The following is a 27,860-nucleotide window of genomic DNA, read 5'->3' as shown; positions in this document are numbered from 1 at the left end:
TAAAATTACAATTCAAATACATTTATTAAAGTATGCTATTTTGTTTTGCCTTCATGCTGATTCTTTGATTCAGTTCCTGCACCGACCCCCAGATGTACTATTCCCCTAATTACACTGTTAGCTCCCCAAGGTGGGCTGTCTTTACACTTCCCTAGAAGCCTCACAGAATATAACTCCTGTTATATTGGACCCTGACAAGGCAGAATTTCATGGTATCAAGAAAATGAACGTTCACTAAGATTTTGACTGGCAATGGATAAGGTGATCAAAATGTTACAAGAAAAGAAATAAGAGGAAAAGACAGTTCTGTATCTTTAGGTAAGTTCTTTTCTATGTTTACAAAGGCAGAGTAGTAGATCTGGTTTATAAACTTTGGCTATCAATAATTATCTTTGAGAATATGATTGAGAACCTAGGGGTCTTTTACTTAGAAAACTAAAACAAGGGCTTGCTTATAATTTCTGGTCACCCTCAAACACTGACCAGGCTGGGTCCTAACATTACCTTCCGCTGGTAAGCAATTCTCCCCAATATTGTGAGCCACTGGTTGAGTTTACCCTGATTGCTTTGAATTGACTCCTTGAATTGACATCCTTGGCTCTGAATGTCTTACTCATTGCCCAGTCATTCTAAAAGCCAGTCAGGAATCAACTGGCCTAGCCCCTCCTAAAGTGTGAGATGCCTGACTTCGACCCTGGCCACTTCTTAGAAAATGCTACAACTTTGAGCTGCTGATAGCTAATGACAGCACATTCTCAGCTAACTCCTCCTACTCTGGCCTTTCATTGTGTGAGTGTGTGTGTGTGGGGGGGGAAGTGCCAAGATAGTGTTGCTATGGTGACTTAGCTGCCAGCATTATAGTTAAGATAAAATTCCCTCCAGTGGAAGAAGACAGAGCTATTGTTGAGAATGGTTTAAGACAATACTCCCACCAGGTTATCTCTGTCAGCCTCACCTTTGTCCTTTGGACCTCAAGAGACTCTGGAACCAATGAAATGGAAAACCTGACCCAAAAGTAGAGGCAAAGTATTAAAGGTTTTGAATTATTATTCAGTCTGCATGAGCTACATATTATGAAATTAAATGTTAATGATTCCTATCATTTCTATTGGAAATAGTTTTTTTTTCTTTTCTTTTCTTTTTTGTTTGCATGAGATGAACAAAGAATATAAAATCCTCCCTACCCCCTCCCCCCAGCTCTGTAACTTTTGCATGAAGATGGCTGCAGACATTTGCAAGTAGCTCTGGGTAAACTAGAGCACACCCAAAGTGATTAGGGATCTTTCCTCTAGAAATAGCACAGGGGAAGCTTAGCAAATAATGGGAGAGTTTTATCTAAAGACCGCATCTCTTTTGCCCTTACTTTTTGGGTCTCTCCAGTGGTTCTCCTCTGTGAAGTGATTCTGTGCTAATGTGAATTTGCAAATGAGTTTCCTTCACTCGCTCAGCTCTTCTCTTTGATGATAAAGTCGTTTTAGAGAAGAAGTCCACCTTTAGGACAAGACAGGGAAGAACTCAACCCTCCTTCTTCCAGTCGGCATGCCCTGTGATTTTTCTTTTCCCCCAGACCGGACACTGTCAGCACAGACAACTCACACCCACTTGGTATGGTAAGCCAGAGGAAGACTCCATCTCCATGTCCTGAACTTTTAGTAAGTCCTTCCAGTGAAGAACTAGGCAAGCACACATGTAAGAAATGGGGTCCGTCCAGGCTTCACCTTTTATGTCTTTTCCTGATATGTTCTTCACAAAGACAAACACCAACATTTTGTGTCCTGCTTCTCTTCAAATACCTGAGAGTAGGGAACTTTTCACACCAGATTGGGAGGCCGGGGAAGCGTGGGGAGGGAACCAGCTAAAGGTCTAATAATCGATCTCTCTGCCCACCATTGCCAGTTCCTAATACAGTATCAAGTGGAGTTTTGTTTTGTTTCATTTTACTTTTGTTTTAATTTACCCTCAGCCCAACAACCCAAGTCGGCCTCAGCAGTTCTCAGATGTGGCCTTGGCCAAATTTCTCAGCCGTTCAGAGCTTTAGTTTCTCTTTTATATTAAAATCGAAAACAAAAGATTGAGCCTTTTAAGGTTAAGCCTACTACAGACAATAGGTGTTAGAGGTAAAAGAGTTAAGGCACCAGATCACTGCTTAACACTTTGAAACATTGTAGCAAAGCTGGCAATTAGCCCCCATCCATACAAACCCTCCAGTTAGGCCCCCTGCTGTGCACTGCTATTCCCAACTTTCACTTCGCCTTCAACCTGCAGTATTTTTCCTTTCCTCCAGCCAGAACATCCAGATGGGTCTACCCTGTCCTCAAGAGATGCAGGACAACCCTATATGAGTTTATGTTTTAATTGTGGCATTATGAAGATAGAAAGAGACAGAATAAATTTTAAAAATTTAAAGATGAATTTATTTTATGGGTGTGGGTGTTTCTGCTTGGGTGGGTGGGTGTGCAACATGTGTGTGTTTGACATCCCCTGGGATTGTAAGCAGGTGGCGATGAGCCACGACATGGATGCTGGGAATCAAACCCAGGTCTTCTGCAAGCATAAGGGCTCTTAACCACCAAACCAGTTCTCCAGCCCACATAAATGAGTTCTAAAAAGATATTGTATTTTGATTACTTGTATTCATAATTATATTTATAAATTATATATAGTATATTATAAATATAAACTAAATAAATTATTTATATTTATAATTGTTATATTTTTATTAACAATTTGGATATTGCTATATCCAAAATATTATCATTTCAACATGAATTCAGTATGAAGATAAAATCAACTTTATACTTACAGAAGAGATAGATTTCCTTTTTTTTTTCTTTAAAAGCTTGTGTACATTTTATAATTCTAGTACATCTTAATTTATGCTGGCTCTATCTCAAGGGCTGAGGAGTCACATGGGTTAGCAGTACAGTATGGGAGTGTGCAGTAAGCAAGCATCTATAAGTTATTAACTCCAGAAGTCAGTGAGTCCTCTGAGTAGTGGCTGGCACATATTTACAGCATGATGCTAGAGTGGATGGTAATCATGTGTGCTTCATGTCATCTCACGGCAGTTCCCTTATCTTGATCCTGCATGATTCATATTTTACATATGGGAAAACTTAGACTTAAAGACATAAAATAAAAAATATGTAAAACAAAAGGATCCGTTGCAACTAAGTAACAGAACTCAGACTTGAACTTGGCTCTTCCAATTCCAGAGACTATACTGGCTTTATGAATGCTTTGATTAAAAGTCTAAATGAAGACCTACCTTCGCTGCAGGACATGCCCTCAGAAGGACATGTGAAAAGGTAGCACATTGACTCAGACGTGATTTATTGAGACTATGAATGTCTGTGAATGTTGTCATCATGGGTGTTACCATGGCAATTCATGCCATCCATCACCCTATAAAATTTGTATTTGTTTACTCAGAAACAGATTGCAAAAAGATGGAATCTCTGCTCTCCTGACCTCTAGGGATGGGACTGCCAAGGGAGAGGCTTGTTTAGGGAACATCTGGAAAATACAGTTCTTGCAGATAAATGCTCCCACGTGGGGTCTTTGTGTCCTGGTGAAGGCCAAGCAGGCAGAAGTAGACAGTCTCTAAGCAGTGCTTAGAATTGGCCCTAAAGATGATCTACTTGCTTTTATTGGCAGACACTTCCAGTTGATGACGTTATGGTTTGAGAGCAGGACCACTTACAGATAGGAAATGTTAACTCACTTTTATGAGCATAGCTCTCAGAGTGAAAATGGTGTTAACTCCCATGGCCAGCCAGCCTCTTTCCCCTATGGTATTTCTGAACTGTTGCTTTTCTTATTTTTAATCATTAAAGGCCAGATTTTGACAAGAGCTGGACCATAATTCAAGAGCGTCTGCAGATGGACTCCATGGTTATCAAAGGCCTTGATCCAGATACCAACTACCAGTTTGCTGTGAGAGCCAGGAACGCCCATGGCTTCAGTCCACGCAGCTGGCCCAGCGACACCATCCGAACCCTGGGTGAGTGCTGTACCTGAGTCCTGAAGAGCATGAGCAGTTGGGCAGCTGTGGTTACCTCTCAGAGCCTCACTTGCCTGGGGCTTCTTAGTGACCAACAGACGAACAGCCCTGGATGGGGCTCTCTCCGAGCTTCTTCCTGCAGTTTTCCCAGACCCTTTGAAGGTTCGACTCTCCACAGGGACATGAGCTATTTCTGTTTCTAAGCAGTCAGGGAAGGTTTATTTTTGCATCGTCCTTGGGGAGTTTCTGGTTGGTTTTTGTGCACAATCATGGGGCAGATCACACAGCAAATGAGATACACAGTCTCTCTCTGCCTCTCGTCTCATCATCAGTTCATCTTGGAACCCTGGAGGGGGGAATAAGACCCCCCCAGACTCTTCAGGTTAGTTATTGCCTGCTAAATCGAGGACTGTCCACTGAATGTGGTGAACACCTGTAACCTCATCCATTGGACTGCTGGAGAAGGAGGAACAGTGTTAATTTAAAGCCAGCTTTAGGGTGCTTACTAAGAGCCTGAAATAAAACAAAAGGGGGGCTTCAAGTAATATCAGCCCTCTGGGTGGCGGCCAGCACATCTCAGAACAGATGCTGGCATGCATCCTGAGGGTCGAGTTGACTGTGTAAGTTCCCATGGTGCCTCTGGGGATCTGGAGGAAGCTTAGGACCAATGTTGAACAAACAAACTCAGGCTTTTCGTCAAAGTCCAATCATGTCTCTGGTCTGGGGTTCAGCAAGCTGTCACAGGATGTCAAAAGCCGAAGGGTTCAGGCAAGCATGTCAAGTCCAGCCCAACCCAGCCCAGCCCAGCTTTACAGTCTTTGTACTTTTGAAGTAGGGTCACATTTACATAAACCTAGAAGCATGGGTAGTGAGGACTTAGAAAGGAGATGTAAGCACATTTTGTTTGAAAGGTCGACGTCTTTGCAGTTCCGCACAGGAATTCTTCAAGAACCCTGTAGCTGCTGCAGGCCTATTTATCCAAGAGAGGGGCTCCAAAGGGAAAACTTACTCTGAGTAGCTGGCTTTCCACTGGTTTACACAAAGCCCTATTTTTGTTGTTAGGATCTGAATAAGTACCCCTGGTCCCTTGATAGCAGTCTTCCAAGGATAATGTTATTCTCAGGAAGATATTCACCAGGGCTTGCAGGTCCTGGGGATTTGTGCTCTGCTAAACAGAACACCCATCCTATAACCTTCAAGATTGAGTGTCCCCCCTCTTCAAACTGAGCTGTCAAGTTGCGGTGGGGCCTCACTTCTATAATCACTCCCCGTCTCTCTACTTCCCCACCACGAAAAGTATTGAGTTATCTCAAATAACTCAGGCTAGCCTCAAATTCCTTATGTAGCTAAGGTTGTAACTTCTGATCCCCTTCCTAAATGCTGGAATTGCAGGTAGGTACTACCATGCCCAGTTTATCCCATACTGGGAATTAAACCAAGGGCTTCATTCATGCAAAGCAAGCACTGTAGCAACTGGGGTGTATTCTCAGCTCATAATATTAACAAACATTCTGAAATACATAGAACTCTGCTGCTCCTACATGGGTATGGTTCTTCAAATTAGGATTACAGGAGTAGACTCCATCAGATGAGTCACTGCATGGAAACCTTAGAGGGTGTTTGCTATAAGCGATGCTTCAGGTGAACTTTTCCTCGGCTATATTACTACCCTCAGAAAACCCCTTTCATCTAGCACATTCTTGTTTTTAATTTGGTATTAGTTGTAAACTAATTGCTTCCAAAATACACTTTTTTTTTCTGTACAGAAATTATATAGTTGCCAACTAGCATTATGTGAGTTAATGACTTTGAAGTATCAGGGTTGACACTGGAAAGCCTGCTGTGAGCCAGGCCTTGTGCTGACTACAGTACTCATGTGAAATCCATTAATCTCTCCCAGAAACTTGGGGGAGGGGGAAGGGGGAGAGATAGCATCCTATTCATATAGATGGAGAAAAATAGCATCTCTGAACGATTTCTGATTTTCCCAAGACTGATAATTACGAAGGCGGTATATGAAATTGGGTTTGCTGACTGTGTAGCTACTTCCCCAAGTCTGACTCGGATCAATGGAATCAGTCTCCTAACGCTCAGCAGCATAGGAGAGATTCAGTCAGTCATTCAGTGGCCTTGACTGTGTAGACTCTGAAAAATGGGGTGGTGCTGGCAGCACGGGACCCAATTTGTGACATTTGTATTTCTTTTCTGTTAGTTTTTTTTTTTTAACAAAACAAATATTCCTTTTTCATGAGTCTTCCTCTTTGTACCCCTTTGCAGTTGTATTTCCACTCCACGCTCCATTGTTAACCCCTGACAACCAGTCTTCCATTCCACCATTCATCTGATATTATCATTTTGGGGGTGCTGTGTAAGTTGAGTTGTAGCTATAGAATTAGGACATCTTAGCTCCTCCTAGATCTGGCAGATAGTGATGGGAGGCCAGGGCCCAGCCTGTGCTCAGCCAAAGGGTGGTTTGGGTAGAGGCTTGACAGGTGTACACCTCATCTGCTTCAGGCTTGATCAAGCACAGAACAGAATGGGAAGAAAAAATAATAATTAAGACTCAAGTATCTGGTCCTCCCGTGAGAAACACAGTTTTGTTGATCACTCTAAGTGATGATGCCCTGCCCTGCATTTGCCTCAGGCCTTTCACAGGAGGGACGCGCCTCACTATTCAGTTCCTGTGTTATTTCCATGAGGAAATGAGACTTAAGTAAATACATATTTAAAAAGACTGAAGTTCTTTTCTCTCGCTCCTTATCCCCATCCTGCTGTATTTCTTTTTAATTCCGTGAGAGGAACACCAACAGTGTTATAATTTGCCTTTGATCTTCTAAATGACTAGCTGGTATGCCAGGCTGGGGGCATTGTAGGACATGCACACACACCATCTGTTGGTCACGTACCTTCTGAGCATCATGCTTAGTGCAGTCAGGAAGCATAAGGGCAGGAAATAAAGGAAGTGAATAATAGATAAGGAGAAAATAACGCGTATGTAATTTTTTCATAGACAAAGATTGAAGTAAAACTAATACATGTATAACCAATTCTGAGATTATATAACATCCCTGAGGAGGACTGTGGACCTTAGCACCCCAAATAATTTTGTTTCTAATGTTCCATCCTTGTAATATAGTCACAGAAAGGATCAATAAATTCTTTACTGAAGTGGGTCTGAGGTCCTCAGGGCATTCCCCATAGATATATTCTTTTTGCTTCTGCCAATAATCATTTTGCTCTCCCTGCCTCACGCCTTTGGCACCTGCTCTTTCCTCAGCATGTTTTCTTCCCTCAGATCTTTCTTTGGCTCCAGCAGCCCCCTCTATTTCTGCTTTTAGGTCATAGCTCACTTCCTTAGCTTTCTGCTAGTCCCCCGCCCCTGCTTCGTCTTCTCCCCAGCAATGGCACTGTCTGGAACTATTGTATGCACTTCATTATGTGTATCTCCCATGACAATACCCTCCTTGTCGGTCAATGCTGACTGCCCAATGCCCTCCACCATGTCACCACTCAATAAATGCTATTGAGTTCATGTGCGAGTGGGACTTAACCAGCCAACAGGCTGGTTTAGAGGTTGAGAAACTGTGCGGCTCATATCAAAGCAGAGGCAGCCAAGGGTGATCTAGAAGACCATACAGGTCCAAAGTGGGCTACCCAGTGGGGAACGTCTTAGACAATGACATTGAAGCCCCCAGAACTACAATGCACAGAAATAAAGGAAAAGTACACAGGAAAAAAGAAGAGGGGTGGGGGAGGGAGAGAGGAATGGAGAAAGTAGTCCCAGTACATTTAAATTCAAGGCAGTAGGGATGGGGAGAGGACTTGCTAACGGGGCATTAAAAGGAATATTTACATCTTACTCCAAACCAAGCCTTCAGTTCTCTCCTGTGCTCTTTCTTAACCATCAGAATAAGCTCTAATGTTTCTTTATCACCTTTGCCTCTGCTCCTAAGAAGTTTCACTGTAGCCTCGGATCCTCAAAGATGTCGTAGAAATGGTTTGTTTGGGGTTTTGACATCTCCTCAAATCCAAGGTTTCCTGCCGTTTTAGACCTCCCTCTTCCAGTGATCTAAGACAGACACACATGGCTTCAATTAATCAGATTTCTACACTAAGTGCTCCTCCCATCCTTCCCGGTGTCTGGTGATGTCTGTTCCTGTTTTTGATTGTTCTGTGTCAATGTGTGACTATGGTTTTTGCCTGTTCTTGCTCTGAGATTGGGACCTTTACGTTTTTTCCTTTTCAACTCTCTTCATAGAGACCGGCTTCAGTATGCTAAGGTTCTTACACATATGCTACATATATAACCATAGAACAGAGTTTGCCTCTCCCCAGTCTCAAGTAAGATTTTCTATTTGGTAGTGGTGATTCGAATTGACTGTAGCAAGCGTGCAGACAGGAAGCACATGGAGACAGGTACATGTTCGAAGGACCTGTAGAAATTAATCAGGAACTATTCTGAAATCCATGATATCACTTCTCAGCATTCCCGATAGCCTGGTGGTGCATATGAGAAACCGTTGGCAGTGGAGCTTTAACTGCCCTGCAAGCCCTGTTCTTTTACCAAAAAAATCTAGAAGATAATTCTGGGTTATGAAATGTATAGATTCTCAAGATCCCATACGTTATCTTTTCCTCAGTTTCCCCATTTCTATGATCAGTATAGTAATGGCTGGTGAAGGTAGTAATCTCTAATTCCTAGGATTGTTTTGAGAAAATGCATATGAATGGAGATGATGCTTTCTGCATGTTCTTCAAGTGATACAACATGTTAATGGTTGTTTCCCCTATGCATAATTGTTGAATGGTAGACTGTCGAGAGCAACCATCACTGAGTCTATTAGCTTTTCTTTTATGACTCCATATCCTGAGCACTAGCCATGGCACAGGAAAACAACAGCAGAGTTCCAGAACTCAGAAACAAGTCCAAAAAAAAAAAAAATCTGTTGACCAAGAAGTGGAGGGATAGAAGAAGTCGTATGGGTTGGGGACGTTGGCATTTTTGGGGTGGGTATAGGAGTGAAGGATTTCTTTTATCCTCTAACATTTCCTTAATTGAATCCATGAGATAAATGATGAACAGACATATTAAAGGAGAAAATGTCTACAGACCTACCACTCACACAGGGCCATCACCAAAAAGTAGAGGTAAACCCCACCTACACTCCCATTGAGACCAATAAGCGTGTGTACCCTCTTAGCATGATAGGTAAGCTTAGTCTTCAATGGAGGTCCTTCTAGGAAAAGCATTCATAGAAAGTGAGCTTTCCCCTTTGATGTGCCTAAAGAGTTTTCAGGTGTTAGTAATAGGCACATCTAGGTTGTCATCCCCTGGAAGACCTCTACTGGACTGGATAGCTCGAAAAGACTTCCTTGAAGGACACCAACAGCTAAAACTACATGGGTAGGGTAGGAGGCACTGAAAACAACAAAATCCATGTCCTCCATACCAGTAGCTTTAGACTGCTGGTCATGTTGGTGCAAATGCTAGAGATTGTAACAGGAAGATCATGAGTTCAAGGCTAGCCTAGGCTATGGCTGGGGACATAGCTTAGTTGGAAGAGTATTTGAGTAGCATTCACAAAGTCCTGAGTTTGATTCCCAGAACCACATAAATGGTACGATGGCACATTCTTGTAATCCCAGTTCTCAGGAGGTAGAGGCATTAGACATTGGCCATCATCCTTCCTACATAACGACTTCTAGGCCAACCTAGGCAAGAGATCCTGCCTCAAACACAAAACCAAACAAAATCATTCAACCAAACAAACACCAAAAGCCTCAAGGAGAATTAAAACCTAAGAGAGCACAGAATTATATTCTTGTGACTCTAGTTTTTGCTGGTTGTTGGTGTTGTTGTTTTATCTTCCCAAAGTCAGCCACGCACTCAGACAAGAATCTAAATTTTTCTATGAAGGTCTAGTTAGTAAATATTTTAGGCTTTAGACTCAGCTATTGTTGAAGATATATACAGTATGTGTGAGTGTGCACCAATAAAAGTTAATTTATAGACACTGAAATCTGAATTTCTTATGTGTGTGCGCCATCAAAAATTTATTCTTTAAAATCCTAAAGATGCCAAAACTGTCGTCCATCCATAAACAAGCCACGTGAGCTGTTCTTGTCCTGTAGACTTATTTGTTGTGCTCTGTACTGTAGTCCTGGGATTTATCCCCCAAAGTTTAAGAGTCTAAGAAATTTGAATTTGGGGTGTTCTTTTTTTAAGTAGCATTTTTTTTTAAGCTTGGAAGGAGCCAATTAGCACATAAAAATAAAATTATTCCCATGGCAGAGCTCTGCAATTGAATTTTTCAAGAATATTCTTAAAGATGGCACCTGAGAGCCTCAATCCAGCAGCTGAGAGGGGTTGCAATGCTCCTTTTGGAAAAGAAGGAGAAACACGGGGAGGGAAGAGCTGCTGCCAGGCTTTTCTCCAGGTTGGAGGAGAGAGAGGCCTGTAAATTAGAGCTCCATGGATTTGTAAATCTTTAGAATGTAAGATGGAAGCCGAGTCTGGAGGAAGAACAAATCACTGGTTTCACTCCTAGCGGACGAACCTGCATTTTAAAGTGTGTATCTGCGCATAAACATAACTGCAAATGTGATTTTACATTCAGGGTGCCCACTGCTGTAATCGCTCTATTGATTTGCTAATGCCTGGATTCATGTAAATCTGAATTACACCCATTTGCACAACTTTATTGGCTTTGAGGGGGAGTGATTCACCTCGCTGTTTAAATACCTGATAGCTATCAATTGCCCTCTGGAGGCCTCTGTGCATGCTATCATACATTTATTTATAATCAGCACACCCATATTTTATCCTCTTGCTAGAGAGAGAAGACAAACTGAAGCAAGTGATAAGAAAACATAATTTCTCAAACCCAAGGCAAACTCTATGCTCTGCCCTGAGCCACAACAGTTTTCTGTTGGGTTCATCACGATATGGGAAATGTGGCCTTCCTCTCACTCAGGTGAACCCCAGCTTTGGAGTTAGGAAGCCGAATGCTCACAGTCACATGGGCTTCCACAGAGTCAGTGCCCTCATGACTCTCACGTTGTAAATTAAAAGAGTGACATTTGTGAACCGTAAAGGGATGGGTTTTAGGAATCAACTTATTACAATTCATAGGTAAGAGCCTAAGAAAAGGGGGGAAGGGGAAGCTCCCATAGAGCAGGGAGATTTGTGGATACTCTCTACTGAGAGATACTGACTCAGTATCTCTACTGGACTGCTGGTCTTAGGGGTTTTTAAAGAGCTTCTGGTAGAAACTGGCAGAGGGATGAGGAGGTGTCTGGGTGTCTTAGTTAATGTCCAACTGCTGTGAAGAGATACCATGACCACAGCAACTCTTATAAAGGAAAGTGTCTAATTGGGGCTGGCTTACAGCTCAAAGGTTTAGTCCACTATTGTCAATGGTCAGAAACGTGGTAACACATAGGCAGACTCAGTGCTAGCGAGGGAGCTAAGAGTTCTATATCTGGATCTGCAGGCAGCAGGATGAGAGAGTGAGCCACTGGGCCTGGCTTGAGCTTCTGAGACCTCAAAGCCCACTCTGAGTGACATACGTTTTCCAATAAGGCCACACTTCCTAATCCACTCCCTAGTGACCAATCATTTAAATCTATGAGTCTATGGGGGCCATTCCTACTCAAACCACCACACTGGTGCCTCCCCCCTGTGTCAGCTATCTCCTCACATTTCAATTTCAGGCAAAGATCTCATTTAGGAGATGAGCTATCAAGGTCCAGGAAGCAGGACTTTTCTGGCCTTCCTGACCTCCATCACGGTCATGTTCAGAGCTGCTGATCTGGGGTCATGCTGATCTGACCTGCTCAGGCAGAGCTCCCTCTGTCCCATAGTCATACCATTCACTTCTTAGCATCTGAATTCCAGTTCCAGTTAGGTTCTTTGGTGAGCAACTAGGATCACAACTATGGCTCTCTCAGAGTATACCAGAGTCTGGTGTGTTCCAACAGGATTTCCAGGTTCTTACATAGATTAGACAAGGACATGTGGACAGTGGTAGAGGCCACGCATTCTTATAAAGTGCACTTATGAAGAGTGCATTTCTAATGGCGAAAGTGGGCCAGAACTGGGTGAAAAAAACTCAGTGGAATTCGCAGCATCCATAATTGAGACTTTTACGGGATATTTGCATGTAGTAAGCTTTTTTAAATCCTTTATCTGTTACTAGGCAGCCATGGCAGGGAGGGGCTTCTAGTCTTGCCGCTAGATAGTTTCTTTGACATACTGATTTTGCTTTCATGTTCTCTGGCTACAGTTTAACACAGTCTAGAGGTATACAGAATTAGCTTGCCACACTGACACACACACACACACACAGAGACATGCACACCTAGACACAGACACATGTAGGAGGGCCACAATGTGCCTGATGGCCCTTATCTGTTGGTCTAACTGAATTCTGAACAAATACTTAGACACACCTTAGCTATTACCAGCAGGAAATAGATGGGCAAGTGAATAATATGAAGCAAGCTTAAAGGAGAGCTTGTTTGCAAAAGCCTGCACAGCCACGCCATGCCAGCATCTGGACAGATAGGAAGAGCTGTGTTGTAAGAGCCATGGTTTCCAGCTATAACATGTAAAACTGACACACATGAGCCACAGATGGAAATTATGGGGACTAAACACCCTGACCCTCTCTCCTCCCTCCTCCTCCTCCTGCTGGTGCTTCCTGATAGCTAAATACCAGAAAGCCAGGCATGCGAGCCTCCCAGAGCACAGTGAAGAGCAGAGCAGGGCAGTGTGTGGGTCTAGGGCTAGAGAGAGGAAGCCATCCCCAAGAGGAATAGTATAGTCAAATGGAGCAACCGAATGGTGCCTGTTATATGGGTTGTAAATTGTGTGTGTCTCTCTGTGTCTGTTTGTGTGTTGTGTGTGTGTCTCTGTGTGTGTGTGCACATGTATGTGTGAGTATATATGTGTGTGTGTGTTTGTCCGTGTGAGTGTATATTTGTGTCTGTGTATGTGTGTGTTGTGTGTATGTCTGTGTGTTTGCATGTGTATGTATGTATGTGTATGTATGTATGTGTGAGTGTGTATGTGTGTGTCTGGTGTTTCTGTGTATGTGTGTGCATGTGTCTGTGTATATGTGCATGTGTATGTGTATGTGCATGTGTGTGTATGTGTATGTCTGAGTATCTATGTGTGTCTATGTGTGTCTGTGTATCTCTATGTGTGTGTATGTGTGTGTGTGTGTCTGCACATGTATGTGTGAGTATATATGTGTGTATGTGTGTTTGTCCGTGTGAGTGTATATGTGTGTCTGTGTATGTGTGTGTTGTGTGTATGTCTCTGTGTGTGCATGTGTATGTGAGTATGTATGTGTATGCATGTGTGAGTGTGTATGTGTGTATGTATGTGTGTGTCTGGTGTTTCTGTGTATGTGTATGCATGTGTCTGTGTCTATGTGCATGTGTATGTACATGTGCATGTGTGTGTATGTGTATGTCTGAGTATCTGTGTGTGTCTGTGTGTCTGTGTATCTGTGTGTGTCTATGTGTGTGTCTATGTGTGTGTGTATGTGTGTCTGTGTGTGTGTGTGTATCTGTGTGTCTCTGTGTGTGTGTCTGTGTATGTGTGTCTATGTGTGTGTGTGTGCCAGTGTGTGTCTCTATGTGTGTGTGTATGTGTGTCTGTGTGTGTGTATGTATGTATCTGTGTGTCTGTTTTTATGTGTGTGTGTGTATCTGTGTGTATCTGTGTGTGTCTATGTGTGTCTATGTGTGTGTGTGTCTGTGTGTGTGTTCCATTTGCTTAAATTTAGGGCACGAGTTTATCATCTATCCATATATTTAGCATGTTGCCGTGAACATAGGCAATGATGAACTCCCCAGTCAGGCCTTTGTGTACTGAGCTTTATACTCACAGAGCTGGAGAGGGGTCACCTCTGCTTTGCACAGCAGGAAACAGGTCTGTAAGCATAGTAGCCTTCTCAAGGTTTCTCACTGGTAGATCTGCGTAGAAATCAGTTGGTGACTGATTTCCACACTAAATCCCTTAGTGGGTTTTACTTCACCTTAAGAACTAGTCCCTTACAATTTTCAAAATGCGTAGGCTGTCTTGGAAAAGCTAGCAGCCCTGACTCTATTGTCTGCCAGTGGATCCCCTTCCCTTAATGGGCTGTCTTGTCTGGCCTCAGTCAGAGAGGATACGCCCGATCCTGCTACTGTATATTGTTGTGCCAGGGTGGCTTGGTACCTACAGGGGCCTCCCCTTTTGGCAAGATAAGGGGAGGAGGAGATGGAGGAGAGGGGCTTGTAATTTGGGGGCCTGGGAGGAGAGAGAGCTGTGATTGGGATGTAAAGTGAATAAATAAATTAATTAATGGAGGAAAAAAAAGAACTGGTCCTTTGGGTGTTCAGGGAAGATACTCTATCATTGCAAGTATGGGATGGAGGAAAAGGAGCCTACCTACATAGGCTGGGTACGGTTGGCCAGGGCTGACTAGGGTATGAAGGTCACTGGAAGCCACTGAACTTGGCTGTTTCTCAGAGCAACATGAGGATTCTGGGAGAGCTGGAGCCAATAGTTGAACAGAGTGTAAAGTCTTCACTTAGATTTTAGCAAAATCATTTGAATGAGGCTAAGAAAATCAACACATTAAATCCCAAAACAGAAATACCATCCTTGTTTCTAAATAGAAATGGGTTTTAGGCTCTATAATGCTTGGTATAAAAAAAAAAAAAAAAACAACCACCCAACAACATAAAATAGTTTTAAAACCCAAACTGTAAATTTTCTCTAACCTTAGTATCTGAAGATAATGTTTTATTATAGAATATCTGCTAGAATTTTAACTGAATGATGAGGTCATAGAACATACACTCTGGTTAGCTACAAAAATTCTGAAATATAAATAAATACAGGCCTGTCTCATTAACTTAAGAAGGATGGTGGTGTGCTCTACTAGGAAGCTCTGCTGCATCTGTCTAAAAAGATGCCTGGTGATGGGTGTTTAGATCACTTCTTGCTGATACCTTGAACCACCCCCTTCTTTTTCTCTTCCACCTGTGTATGTGTGTGGTCTACATGCATGTATAGATACAGTTCACATGTGTGTGGACATACATGTGTTTACATATGGAGGTTCAAGGATGATGTTGGGGATCATCTCCAAACAGTCTTCGATCTTATTGTTTGCGGGACAGATTCTCTCAAGAAAACCCAGATTCCCCCAGTATGACTAGTCCTGCTAGCCAGCTTGCTCTAAGGCTCCCCTGTCACTTCCTTCCTAGGGCAGAATTAGAGACATGCTGCCACACTCACTCATCATTTTACCTGGCCTCTGGGAGACCAAACTTGAGCTCCTTGCTTGCATGGGAAGTGTTTGAACTGCTGAGCCAATTTCCCCAAACCTCCCCTTGCCTTGCCTCTTTATCCCCCACCCCACCACCACTACAAAGAAGTCACCTGTTGTAAGGATGTGCCTTTAAGTTCAGGTCTCCTGCTGGTATTCTTGACGGTAGGCTTGCCTCCCTGACCTCATGCTAAAGCATCTGTGGTAAAGGCAATCATCTACCATGAAAGTTTCACTTTACCTATATGTCTAGAGTATTTTTTTTCACTTACAAACTTAGTGTGGTTTACAGTTATATAAGAATCTGAGCTTGAAGCAAAGATACAAAAAGCTGCCCCTGTGCACCTATCAAAGGCCTGGACCTGAGGATGAAGAACACCTTCAGACAAGGAATAGCTGGTGATCTTAACATCCCACTGAAGGAATAGCTGGTGATCTTAACATCCCACTGAAGGAATAGCTGGTGATCTTAATATCCCACAAGACCCCTGAGGCTTTTTTCTCTTTTAAAAATGAGTAAATCTTCCCTTCCAGATAAGTTGGGGGAATTAGCCATCTTTCCCTGACTTGGTGAAAGATAAGTGTCAGGATGAGGAAACGGAGGCCCTCTTCCTACAAGAGAAAAAGCTGAAGAGGAGAGAGATGTGCCCACATCCAGATTCTCTCTGGAAATACACCAAACCACATTACTTTATCTGGTTGGGGTCAGTGGTATCCATCAGAGATGTTCTGTTTTTCCCTGGATGTAGATACCACAAGACTGGCAAACAGGAGAGATACTGACCAGACTGCAGAGACATTCCTAGAAACTGAATACATCTTTTTTGGGGAGCTAACTCAGGGGGAGGGGGAGCTGTGCAGATGGAGCAGGGAGAGTGTTGCAGGAGCTTGAGATTCTCCACAGGTCTTCTGGAGTAAGTCCCTAAGGAGGTACCATCCCTGCTGCTTCAGTTAACTTCCCCCAATGAGATTGTTACAGAGCAAGAGAAGTGAGCTGTTGAGGTTTCACTGATGAACAAGGCCAGGAAGACCACCCAGACATAGAGGTAAACACAGACGGGCAGGCCTTCCACGCAGCCTCAGCCTCACTCACAAAAAGGACAATCCCTCACTTTACCACTCAGTGTACAGCGATGTTGACAATAGCAAGTGGAAGTTTCAGACCCCAGAATTCTGGAAACAATAGAAATCCCTTAAAGGAAGGACATACTGAAGGTGTTTGAAGTATAGAGACTACCATCCCTCCCCAAATGTGCAGAGGGAATTATGGGAAAAAGAGGGGGAAACCTACATTACCCCAAATAGGAACAAACACCGACTGGGATTCTATATTCTATTTTACTTCATTAATTATTATTATTATTATTCCTTTAATTTATTTTTGCTTTGAACACATTTAAATTTCTGCACATCAACAGTTTGGCCATTTTGTTTTGGCTTGAATCTCATCTGAACAGCCTTTGTGACAGTTCTTTTTTTCCCCAGTACCTATTCTTAAAATATTTCCTCAATCAGATCAAGAGCTTAGATAAGAAAGTTAGCAAAGTGGATGAAATATTCAGTGACTTAAAGTAGAAATGCAGAACCAGAGGGGGAAAAAACAGCATAGAAATTGAAATTCTGTGGTGAACAACAAGCAAACCCACACTGAAAATGAATGAATTGATCAGTCAAATAAAAATCACTGTGGAAAGCATCACCAGTGCATGAGACCTAGAAGGATGAGCTTCAGAAGTATAGGACAAGACAGAGGCAACAATTCATTCCTATATATACAAAGAAGAAAGAATCATGGGCATAACTGAAATGTCTAAGGAGTATGAGATACATTCAAACGACTAAGCTTAAAAGTTCAAAAGGCACAAGAGTCAAAAGTCTAAAGACATAGAGAGAATGAGAGGGCTAGAGAGGTGGCTTGGTGGTTAGAGGCACTTGCTGTTCTTCCAGAGAACCTGGGTTCGGTTCCCAACACTCATGTCAGGCAGCTTACTGACACCTGTAACTCCAATTCCAGAGGATTCTCTTCTGGCCACCACGTGGCCCATGTTCTGCCAGATTTCTTAGATAGCCCAGTAGAAATGCACCTGCTCAAGGATGTCACTGCTCACAGAGGACTAGGCTCTCCCACATCAGTTATCAATTATGAAAATGCCTCACAGACATCTGGTTGATGTTCCTTCTTCTTTTGTTGATGTTCCTTATTCTCAGGCAACCCTAGGTCCATGCTAAATTGACAACTGAAGTTAACTATGACAGTGTTTAGCACAGTAAACCAGGAACCCTTGATACTAATAGTAGAGGGAGAAAATAGCTACTGATGATCCCACCAGCCAGAACAAAAATCAGCAACACCATAGGAAATGGCAAACCCTTCTCAACAAAGGGCCTTAAATGCAAATATTTTCAACTCACCGTTAAAAGACACAGATTGGCTGACTCAGTTAAAAAGCAAGATCCATCCATGTTGGCATGTTTACTGATGTCCTTGTTTGGCTCATTTTGGGCAGTTGATGAGACTTTATGAGTGTCGCTGCTGATGTCATTACTATACTAGGAGACACATCTCACAGCAACTCCCTGGCCCTCAGGTAGGAATATATATGTATATACATGTATGCAATAACAGTGAAAGAGAAGCCATAGGTTTGAGAGCGGGGAGAGGTATATGGAAAGGTTTGGTGGGAGGGAAGGGAAGGGAGAAATATTATAACTACATTATAATATTTTAAAACCCCAAGATTAAACTGTTGTCTCCAAAAGCACACTTTACAGCCAAAGGTGTCTACAAACTGAGGGTCAAAGCATGAAAATCAATTTACCAAGCATATGGAAACCAAAAGCTGGCTGGCATAGCCATTCTGATATCTGACATAACAGATTTCAAATCAAATTAGCCAGAAGACATAAAGAAGACAGCTACATAATAATAAAGTAAAAAATGAATCAAGAAGATATAATATTTGTTCAACAATTATTGAGGCTCTCAAGTAATGAAACAAATACTGAGAGACATGGAAGTCAGACAGGATCTGACACAATAGTAGACATTGATACCTCATTCCAATCTTTAGAAGGCCTTTTAAATTAAAAACCAATGAAGAGACTTCAGAGTTAAATTATACCATAGGTAACTGTATTTAACAGATATCAACAGGAGATTCTATTTAATAAATGCAGAGAACACATTCCTTTCAATGGCCCATAGAATCTCCTTTAAAATCAATTAATGAACATAAAGCCAATAGAAATAATTCTTGTGTTTTACCTGATCATAACACTTAAAACTAACAGCAATAAAAATGTCAGAAACTACAAAGGTACTTAAGGGTGGAATAATTTGAATGAATAGTGGGTCACTGGAGGATCAAGGAGAAGACATTTTGACCTATAGAACTGAAGGAAAATGAATAACTTACCGAACTTGTGGAATATGGCTACGATCATTCTAAGTGTGGAGTGTGTGCATATAAATGCTTACATACAGAGAATTGTCACAGTCTCAAACAAATAACCTAATAATTCACGGCAAGTTTCTATAATAAATGAGAAGCCAGACCTAGATGCCGTACAAAGCAGGAAATAACAAATACTAGACCATAATTGCCTGAAATGGAGATTGAAAGAATGAGATACACAATTGATTAAAGCTTTTGTTCTTTGAAATCTAAATAAGACTGACAAACCTCTCAGCAAACAAATCACAAGGATGGGAGAGAACAAGCCAATTGATAAAATTGTGAATGAAAGGGGAAATATTACAACAGACTCAAATAAAATGCACAGGTTCATTAGGAGCTAGTTGAAAATCTTGTATTTCAAAAAGTTGGAAAATCAATAATAAACATAGTTTTCAAAATACATTTGGCCTACTAAAATTATGTCCAGGAGATAGAAACCGCTTAAGTCCACAACAAGTAACAGTATTGATGCAATAATTAAAAGTCTCCTACAGAGAAAAGCCCAGAACTAGGCAGGTTCACTTCTTAGTTTCCCAAACTTTTAAGGAAATGCTAAACACATTTTAAACTGGTCTACAAAATAAAAAGGGAAGGAATACTACCAAGCTCATTCTCCGATGCTGAAACTTGAGGATGTGTCTACTTGTGTAATAGCGGCACAACTATTAGGGGGCTAACTAACTGCTTTATGCTTGGGTTCTAGACATACTCAGGAGGAGAGAACCTATATCTTGTACTGTAAATGCAGTCAAAAGCATTCATAGACACTAGGGAGAAACATATTACTGTTTTTTAGTTAAATCAACATAGCATCAAAGTATCTTCTAAATTTCTGTTTATACCCACATACAAGTGATACTCTCCACTTTGATCTGAAAAACTTCTCTTTGTGGCAAATGGTGTTAGTGCAAAGACACACAACTGCTCATCGGGCTGAACATAAGTGACTAGTGAGTGTTCAGCCCTAAATGAGAAATTTGGGTCACCTGCCGTAAGGCTCTGAAAACATCATGGGGTGGGGATGAATGTAAGAACTAGCAGAGAGGGAGGACTGTTATATGTCATCTGAGCCTATGGCACAGCCATTGAAATCACAAATGCACAGTAGCTGAGGTTACCTATACTGGTCCTGCACAAAATTAGCCATGTCAACCGTCAAGGATGTGGAAGGGATTTATGAGGTCATACATCTTTATACTGAGCTATTGGCTGCTAAGAGATGCTAAGAGAAGGCAAGACGGTGCTCTTCAGTTGTGTACTCACGAATGAATCCACCAAACCTATGACACAAGAGGAAATCCTATTGTTTTAATCCATTTACACAAGGTTCTATATGTGAGGGGTATGTGTGTAAAACCAGAAAGCGGACCATGAAGAGATAAAAAGAGACCTTAAGGGGAGGGAGACGACAAATGAATATATGTGTGATGATCAGTATTGATTACTTGACAAGATCCAGAACCACTGAAGGGGTAAGCCCTTGGGTAAACCTGTGAAAGATTTCCTAGATTAGGCTAATTGAGATGGGAAGACCCACCCCATGGGAAGACACCATGACCAAGGCAAGTCTTATAAAGGACAACATTTAATTGGAGCTGGTTTACAGGTTCAGAGGTTCAGCCCATCATCATCAAGGCAGGAACATGGCAACATCCAGGCAGGTGTGGTGCAGCAGGAGCTGAGAATACATCTTCATCTGAAGGCTGCTAGCAAAATACTGACTTCCAGGCAACTGGGACAAGGGTATTAAAGCCCACACCCACAGTGACACATATACTCCAACAAGGCCAAATCTCCCAACAGTAACACTCCCTGAGCAAAGTGTATACAAACCATCACAGTAATGCTCCATGGTCTGGAGGTCCTAGACCCAATTCAAAAGAGAAAGCAGGGTCAGTGGTTAAGAGCACTGGCTGCTTTTGCAGAGGACCCAGGTTTGACTCCCAGCACCCACAACTGTCATTACTCCAGGTCCAGGAAATCCAGTGTCCTCTTCTGGTCCCTTCCAGCACCAGGCATGCATGCACTGCACTTACACATGCAGGCAAAACACTCAGATACGTAAAATATCAACCAACCAACTGATCAATCAATAATTTAAGAGAAAAATGAAATCAAGTGAGGAACCAGTGTTTTCTTGCTCCCTCCTTTCTGTTTGTGGGTGCAGTATGACAATCTGCTTCAAGTTCTGGACATCACCTGTCTACCATGATGTTCCCTCAAAATATGAGCAGAAGAATCTTCCTTTGTTAAGTTGCCTCCATTAGATGTTTTATTACATAATGCAACATGTGTCATGGAAAAAGAGGAGAGAGGACCAGCAGGAAGGGACAGGAGTGGAGAAAGACTAGTAAGAACAGAGTTATGAAAAGATGTAATGAGACCCAGTATTCTGTGGGAACTTAGGAATTACTAAAGAGAAGGAGCTGGGGAGGGTTCTGTCCGACATTTTCTTTGTCCCAAACTTGAATAGAAAATTGACGCTGTGTTAAAGAAGAGAGGTAATGTTCTGGGGCTCGGTTCCCCTTCCCCCAAGAGAAGACCCACTGACGTCTCTCTTACCTAAATTTACACAAGTTCTGGGCTTTGTCTATGGCTTTCTGTCAACTATAAGATGACCACAGGCGTAATAGGAAGTTAAATCACTACCGTCCTCGTCTCAGGCTTGCCAAACTGTAAGCAGATTCATTTTCCTATACTAATCTCTGTTTCCCAGTTCTTTGAGAAACGGAGACAACAGGTGTATGGATCCAAGAGCCTGGTTATGCCTACTTCTTGTTCACACTGTCCTAAGTGTGGATTAATGTCAGCCATCACTGAGCTCCAGCATAGACCACACGTTAAAAATCTGACTATGTCTCCATTTGACACAGTGAACTGCTTCTCCCATCAAAGTTTTGATCACTTGATCAAAAGACTGCAGAGGCCAGCAGGGAGGGGACTAGGAGACGCCAAGACTTAGCATAGGACCACCCACAGCTCCAGAGGGTGTCTTCCAGCAGGTGGCGGTAGTTTACAAGTCATCCAACAGGTGGCGATAGCTCACAGACTTCCAGAGCAGGAAGAGCAGGGCGCATCAGAATAGCCTGAATTGACTAAAGACTAATAGAGAAGTTCCATTAGGTTGCCCTGGAGCTGGGTTTCTCCTTTGCTTAACTAGTCCCAGCCACAGTAGGGCTATACTTTAAAATCTACATTATAGTTTTTAATCCAAAAGAAACGCTCACAAGTTTATAACCAAGAACCCATAGTTTTGTGTTTTGTTTCTGTTTAAGGTAAAATATACTAAAGGTGGTCATGTTTAGAAAGTGTCGCAACAACGAAAATAATCGATTAGAATGGCTGAAAACAAACTGAAAATCTAAGTCACAGGCTACCTTCACCCTGTTCTTCATGTATAACCACACACTAGCTGGAGTCACCCTAAAATCACTTTACTGAAGAAAGGACAGCATCTGGTTTATGAGCGATCTTAGTTAGGGTTTCTATTGCTGTGATGAAACACCATGACCAAAGAACAAGTGAGGGAGGAAAGGGTTTACTCAGTTGATACTTCCAGATCATAGTCCATTGCTAAAGGAAGTCAGGATAAGAACTCAAGCGGGGCTGGAAAGTGAAGGCAGGAGTTGATACAGTGGCTGTGGAGGGGTGCTGCTCACTGGCCCACTTCCCCTGGCTTGCTCAGCCTGCTTTCTTATAAAGCTTAGGACTACCAGTCTGGGCATGACCCCACCCACCATGAGCTGGGCTCTTTCTTATCAATCACTAAGTGAGAAAATGCTTTATAGCTGGATCTCATGGAGAGGCTCTTTTTAACTGAGGCTCTTTTCTCTCTGATGTCTCTAGACTCTCTGATGCCTCATAATAGGAGGACCTATAATGACTGTTTTTTCCTGTTTGAGGGCTAATTCACACAATTCTAAATCTATGTATTTAATGCTTGTTTAATGCCAGGCAATTTCTGGGTACCAAAGTGTTAGCAGTAAATAATGCAGCCAGTGTCCCTGCAGTCATGGATCTTACTTGTAAGAGGATCTACCTTGGTCAGTAAGGAAAAAAAAAAAAAAAAAAATATATATATATATATATATATATATATATATATATATATTCCAGCTTCCCACCCATCTCCCACTGGCTCCTTTTTGGAGCCTCAGGTTGTCATGTCTATTATCCTAAGTGCAGACTTTCTACATCAGTTTTCTGAGCTGCCCCTGCAGTGACAAGATATTATTTCCTCAACAAGAAGCATTGAGGTTCCATTCCCACCGCAGTATGTGTAGGAACACTTCCTGACTCAGGCGTACACTGCGTCCTTCTGCAAGCTTCAGCTGCTCCAGCAGGATTCCTATCTGAAATGGAAGACCCTGTGCAGTTTAGTACTGCACCCTAAGAGTTAGTTACAAATCTGAGAGAGATTAATAAACACCTGCTTCTGGCCTCCACAGGCACATATACAGTCACACAAGTGCATGCGCGAGCACACACACACACACATGCATACACACACCATGTACATAAATATATAGTTTAAAATAAAAATTTGTAAAGCAAGGAAGAAGTCTCTCTCTGTGTGTGTGTGTGTGTGTGTGTGTGTGTGTGCTTTCAGTATCTCACCCTTGCTGAACTAGAACTTTATATTCTTAGGTCATTTGGCTCAATTTTTAAAAATATTGCTTGTGGCTCACTGAACTGTTTTCACAGCCCTCGAGTGTCCTGAAGTCTGTAGCTTAAATAACACTGGATCAAGTACATCAGGAAATTAAGTAGAGTTTTGTGGAAAGTATATACTAACACCTAAAGGTGCAGAGGAAGAGAGCATTAGTTACATCTATGAATGTCGCATATACTTACTTTTGACAAGTTTCTTTTGGAAGGAGCTGAAGCTTTGAGCCAAGGGTTCATGGTCAAGCCCAGTGATTACATCCATCTAAAACACCTTGAATGCCTGTATTTGCATGGCATGCTGTGTGAGGAAACATACCCTAGAGTGGAGAGGAGGGCCGTGGTAGCCTTGTGGTGAGAACTCTGGAAAGTATATTTGTCAGAAATCTTACAGTGAGATGATGTTTGGGAGTGGTTGCTAAAAGTTGGGCTGCATTTTTCCAGAAGGCTAAGGATGAGGAGCATGAGATCCTGCTGAACAGGTCTTTTTATTCATTGTTGAATAAACTCTAGAAAAGAGAGTATGCTTGTCCAGACACAAAAGGGTTAAGAACTCCACGATGGCATAAGATAAAACCTAGATCCACACCTGCTAATGTGAAACTTCACCCCTAGCTAAAGTAAAAGCCACTTCTTCAATCTCTTATTTTAAATAGTCTAAGTTCCAGCCCCAGTTGACTCTACTACATACATTCTTCCTGGCTTCTGGGCAGGAATTCTAGCAGATGGTAGACCAGTTGTACCAACTGACCCGAGGGTCTCTGTGGTCTTTGTATATCCTTCCTCCCCACTCACTCGGCTATTCGGTACTTTCTCAGTACTTTTAACTGGTGAGCCATCTCTCCACCCCTGTTCGGTACGTTCTCAAGGTGAAAGTTTAAAAACACTGTAGAAACTCTTCCATCAGAAAGCAACTTGTGGTGCATTCTGTTTGTTATTCAGACAGTGAGCTCTCTGCCTTAGCAGTTCATGATTCTCTTTCTGATGGAGGTGGCTTTGTGATGGTTCATGCTCAGAAACCCTCCGCTGCACCTCGAGTTCCTCTCTGGCTCAGTCTTGCTTTAATCAATATGCCAATACTTATTTGAACATGAGAGGAGATTACTCTTGTTTCTATTTTTTTTTTTTTTGAAAAGGTTTCTTGGGCACAGATTAATCTCATGGCCCAGAGAGAGGCTGGCTTGCTCTTGTCACAGACTGTCTGGAGTTTTCAATTACTGCTGAGTATGATTATGGATCAGAGAGAGGCTTTAGCCCAGGCGTATTCTCTGGGGTAAAGCCAGCTCTGGTTGCACGAACAGAGAAGTAAGCAAGTCAGTGAAGGCTGCAGCTGCAACCCTGCCAGTTTAGTGGCCACTGATCTACTCCAACAAGGAGTCTACTTGTTGCTTGTACCCATAAAAGCTTGGGCTTAGTCAAGGACTCTGAATGCTATAGCTGTAGATTCAACCAACAGCAGATGGGAAATAATTGGGGTGGGGAAGATTGTGTCTGTATAAAAGACACAAAGACTTTGTTTTCCTGCCACTGTTCTCAAATGTTGTGTGACTTTTCCTCATAGAAACATGAAAAGTAAACCAATGTTTATTCACCCGAGATAGGGCATCTAGAACAGCCCTCCCTGTCCCCTAAGAAGAATTCCATCTAAGGCTATTTTCATGAAGCAGAGAGTTGTATTGAGGGTTTGTACAGGAATGTGCATGCAGGGTTATTTACAAGAGTGTGGGAGACTCAAAGGCAGATGGGGGACCAGACTCAAAAGCCTTTCTCCCTGAGATTCCATGCACAACTTGTGGGAAGCCCCACTGAGGAGTTCACTCTCCCCCAGCTGTTCCTCCTTGCTTGCACAGTCCTAGGGAGAGGCCTTGTGAGCACTGTAGCTCTCTGAGCTTCCTGGATGCCCTAACTTCTGTTTACTTCCTGAATCTTATTTGTTACTTTCTGCTTTCCTCCTTCCAGGAGGGGATGCTTCAGATCTGGGGAAACAGTTATACAACATCTAAGCTATGCAGTACTGTATATATATATATATAACATTTCCATTGAAGTAGGTATTATGAAGAATCTACAGGGGCGTTAAAATAGGCAAGAGTCTGTAAAGCATATACACAGACTGTGCCATTTTATATAAGAAACTTGAACACCCACAGATTGACTGTCAATGGACACCAAGGTTCTACTCCATAGTTAAGTCATGATATTTAACTACCATGTGAATGATTTGAGGAAATAGATACATTTTAGTTGGTTTTTTTTTGTTGTTGTTTTTGGTTTTTGGTTTTTCGAGACAGGGTTTCTCTGTGTAGTCCTGGCTGTCCTGGAACTCACTCTGTAGACCAGACTGGCCTCGAACTCAGAAATACACTGCCTCTGCCTCCCAAGTGCTGGGATTAAAGGCGTGTGCCACCGCTGCCCGGCTCAGTTGTTTTTCTAAAGGTCTTGTGGGCTCCTCCTGTCTATGCACTTCAAACAGGCCACTCAGGAATGCCAAGAGTCAGAGAAATCGTTTAAGTACACCAACTAGTCATCCAATACAAAATAGTCTGCCCTGAAAATATACATTTGAGTAACATTAAACAGACTGATCAGCAATTTTAATGAAGAAAGAGATCATGATATTGAAAGAGACTAAGGAATGGTTCAAGAGAGAGTTTGGAGGGAGGAAATGAAAAGGGAAATGATGTAAATACAATCTCAAAAATGAAAGAATGTTATTTAAGTGTCAGGGCTAGAAATATGTCTAGGTGTGTGAAGTGCTTTCTTTGCAAGCATGAGGACCAGAGTCCAGATCTTCGACATCGATTGAGAAAGCCAGGTGCAATGACACATACCTAGAACCATAGCATTGGGAGACAGACAGATGGATACCAGGGCCTTGCTGGCATGATAGTCTAGCCAAAATGGCCAACAACAGATTCAGTGAGAGGACCTGGCTCAAGAAATAAGGTGGAGAACAGACTAGGAAGACACCCCAAGTGACACTTTGCCTCCCTACATGCAAGCACAAGCAAGTGCACATGTGTACACACTATGTAAAATGTATGATACAATGACAATAAATCAAATAGACATAGCCAGTAGAAATCACACCCTGATGAAGTGGGCAACCAGGCATTTTGGATCTCACCTGTAATCCCAGCACTTGGAGGCTAAGGCAGGAGGATTGCCATGAGTTTGGGGTCATCTTAGGTTACATATTAAGTTCCAGGCCAACCTGGCTTCTGAGTGAGACCATGCAATCTGGATATCACTGAATGTAAAGCTTTATATTAGAGTCTAATAATAACTTAATATAATTATTATCTAATAATTAGACCAAGAGAAGTAAATAAAAAAAGGTTTTTTTAAACTAGGTGCAGTTGTAATAAGAAATTGCCAAAATTCAAGCACAGCAATGAATAATAGCAGGTTTCAAAATGGTTTTATTGTACATGAGGAATTATATTTTGTGGAGCTAAATTCCTTTTTTACTGTTCCTTATTAAAAATTAAAGGCATCAATTTGAAGTGTATCTGACTGCTGGCAGATCCATTCAACTTGAAAGAAAGAAAACCCTTAAAAATCAGAAGCACTAGGGTCAACCTATTCCTTAGATCACTCAGCTTGTTTCTCATGTCTTAGAGACCACCACCAAATAGGCTGTGCTACCAAAGACCTGAATTGTGTCTTCTAGCCATAGTTCAAGTTGATATTTCTAAAGTATCTCTATGTGTAATAGAATAATAATAAATCAAACAGATATAAGGAATAGAATCATACAAAGATGGGGTATGCAGTCAGACATTTTGGCTCTCACTTGTACTCCCAGTACTTGGGAGACTAAGGCAGGAGGATTACCATTAATTTGAAGCCATTTTAGGCTACATAGCAAGTAAATATGTGTGTGCACACACTCATGCGTGAGAACACAAGAGTATATTCGTGTATCTCTGTGTTTGCATATGTAGGCATATATGTTTACAGGTGTGTGTGAAGGCCAGATGACAACCTCAGGTGTGTTCCTCAGGCATGGCCCACCTTCTTTTCTGATACAAGGTCTTTCACTGATCTGCATGCACACTGCTCTGGCCAGCAAGCTCCAACTCCCCAGCACAGACAGTGCAAACCTGTCCCACCAGACCCAGAATTGTGCATATGACTTCGGGGGATAGGATCTAGGTCTCTGTGTTTGTTCAACAAGTACCTATGCATGGAGCCATCTCCCCAGCTCCATGACATGCCTTAATTCTTTTTCATTCAATCTCCCTGATGGTAGAGCCTCTGTTCATCATACCATGTACTACTTACACCATCCCTTCTGGGCCTAAGTGTTTCTTCATAACCTCTTGTCTGCATAGAAATGATTCCCTCAATTATGAAACCCATTGTTTTAGAGAATAAACCTGTTGTCAGCCTACCTCTCAATGA

The 27,860-nt window shown here is 42.2% G+C and overlaps 1 protein-coding gene across 3 annotated transcripts in view; it reads left to right on the top strand.

The window, feature by feature from the left end:
* Positions 1-27,860, top strand: part of Egflam (EGF like, fibronectin type III and laminin G domains) — a 178,363-nt gene that overhangs the window by 98,788 nt on the left and 51,715 nt on the right. For 2 of the 3 annotated variants that reach the window (XM_028767593.1, XM_028767594.1), the window contains exon 6: positions 3,837-4,003. In XM_028767593.1, the coding sequence (XP_028623426.1) occupies positions 3,837-4,003 (167 nt within the window). The remainder of the gene's footprint in view (positions 1-3,836; positions 4,004-27,860) is intronic. The other variant, XM_028767595.1, reaches the window with a different exon arrangement.

Source organism: Grammomys surdaster, unplaced genomic scaffold, assembly GCF_004785775.1.
Source record: "Grammomys surdaster isolate TR1022 unplaced genomic scaffold, NIH_TR_1.0 174, whole genome shotgun sequence".
Lineage (NCBI taxonomy): Eukaryota > Metazoa > Chordata > Mammalia > Rodentia > Muridae > Grammomys > Grammomys surdaster.
Note: the sequence above shows the minus strand (reverse complement) of the source record. Positions and strands in the feature narration are given on the sequence as shown.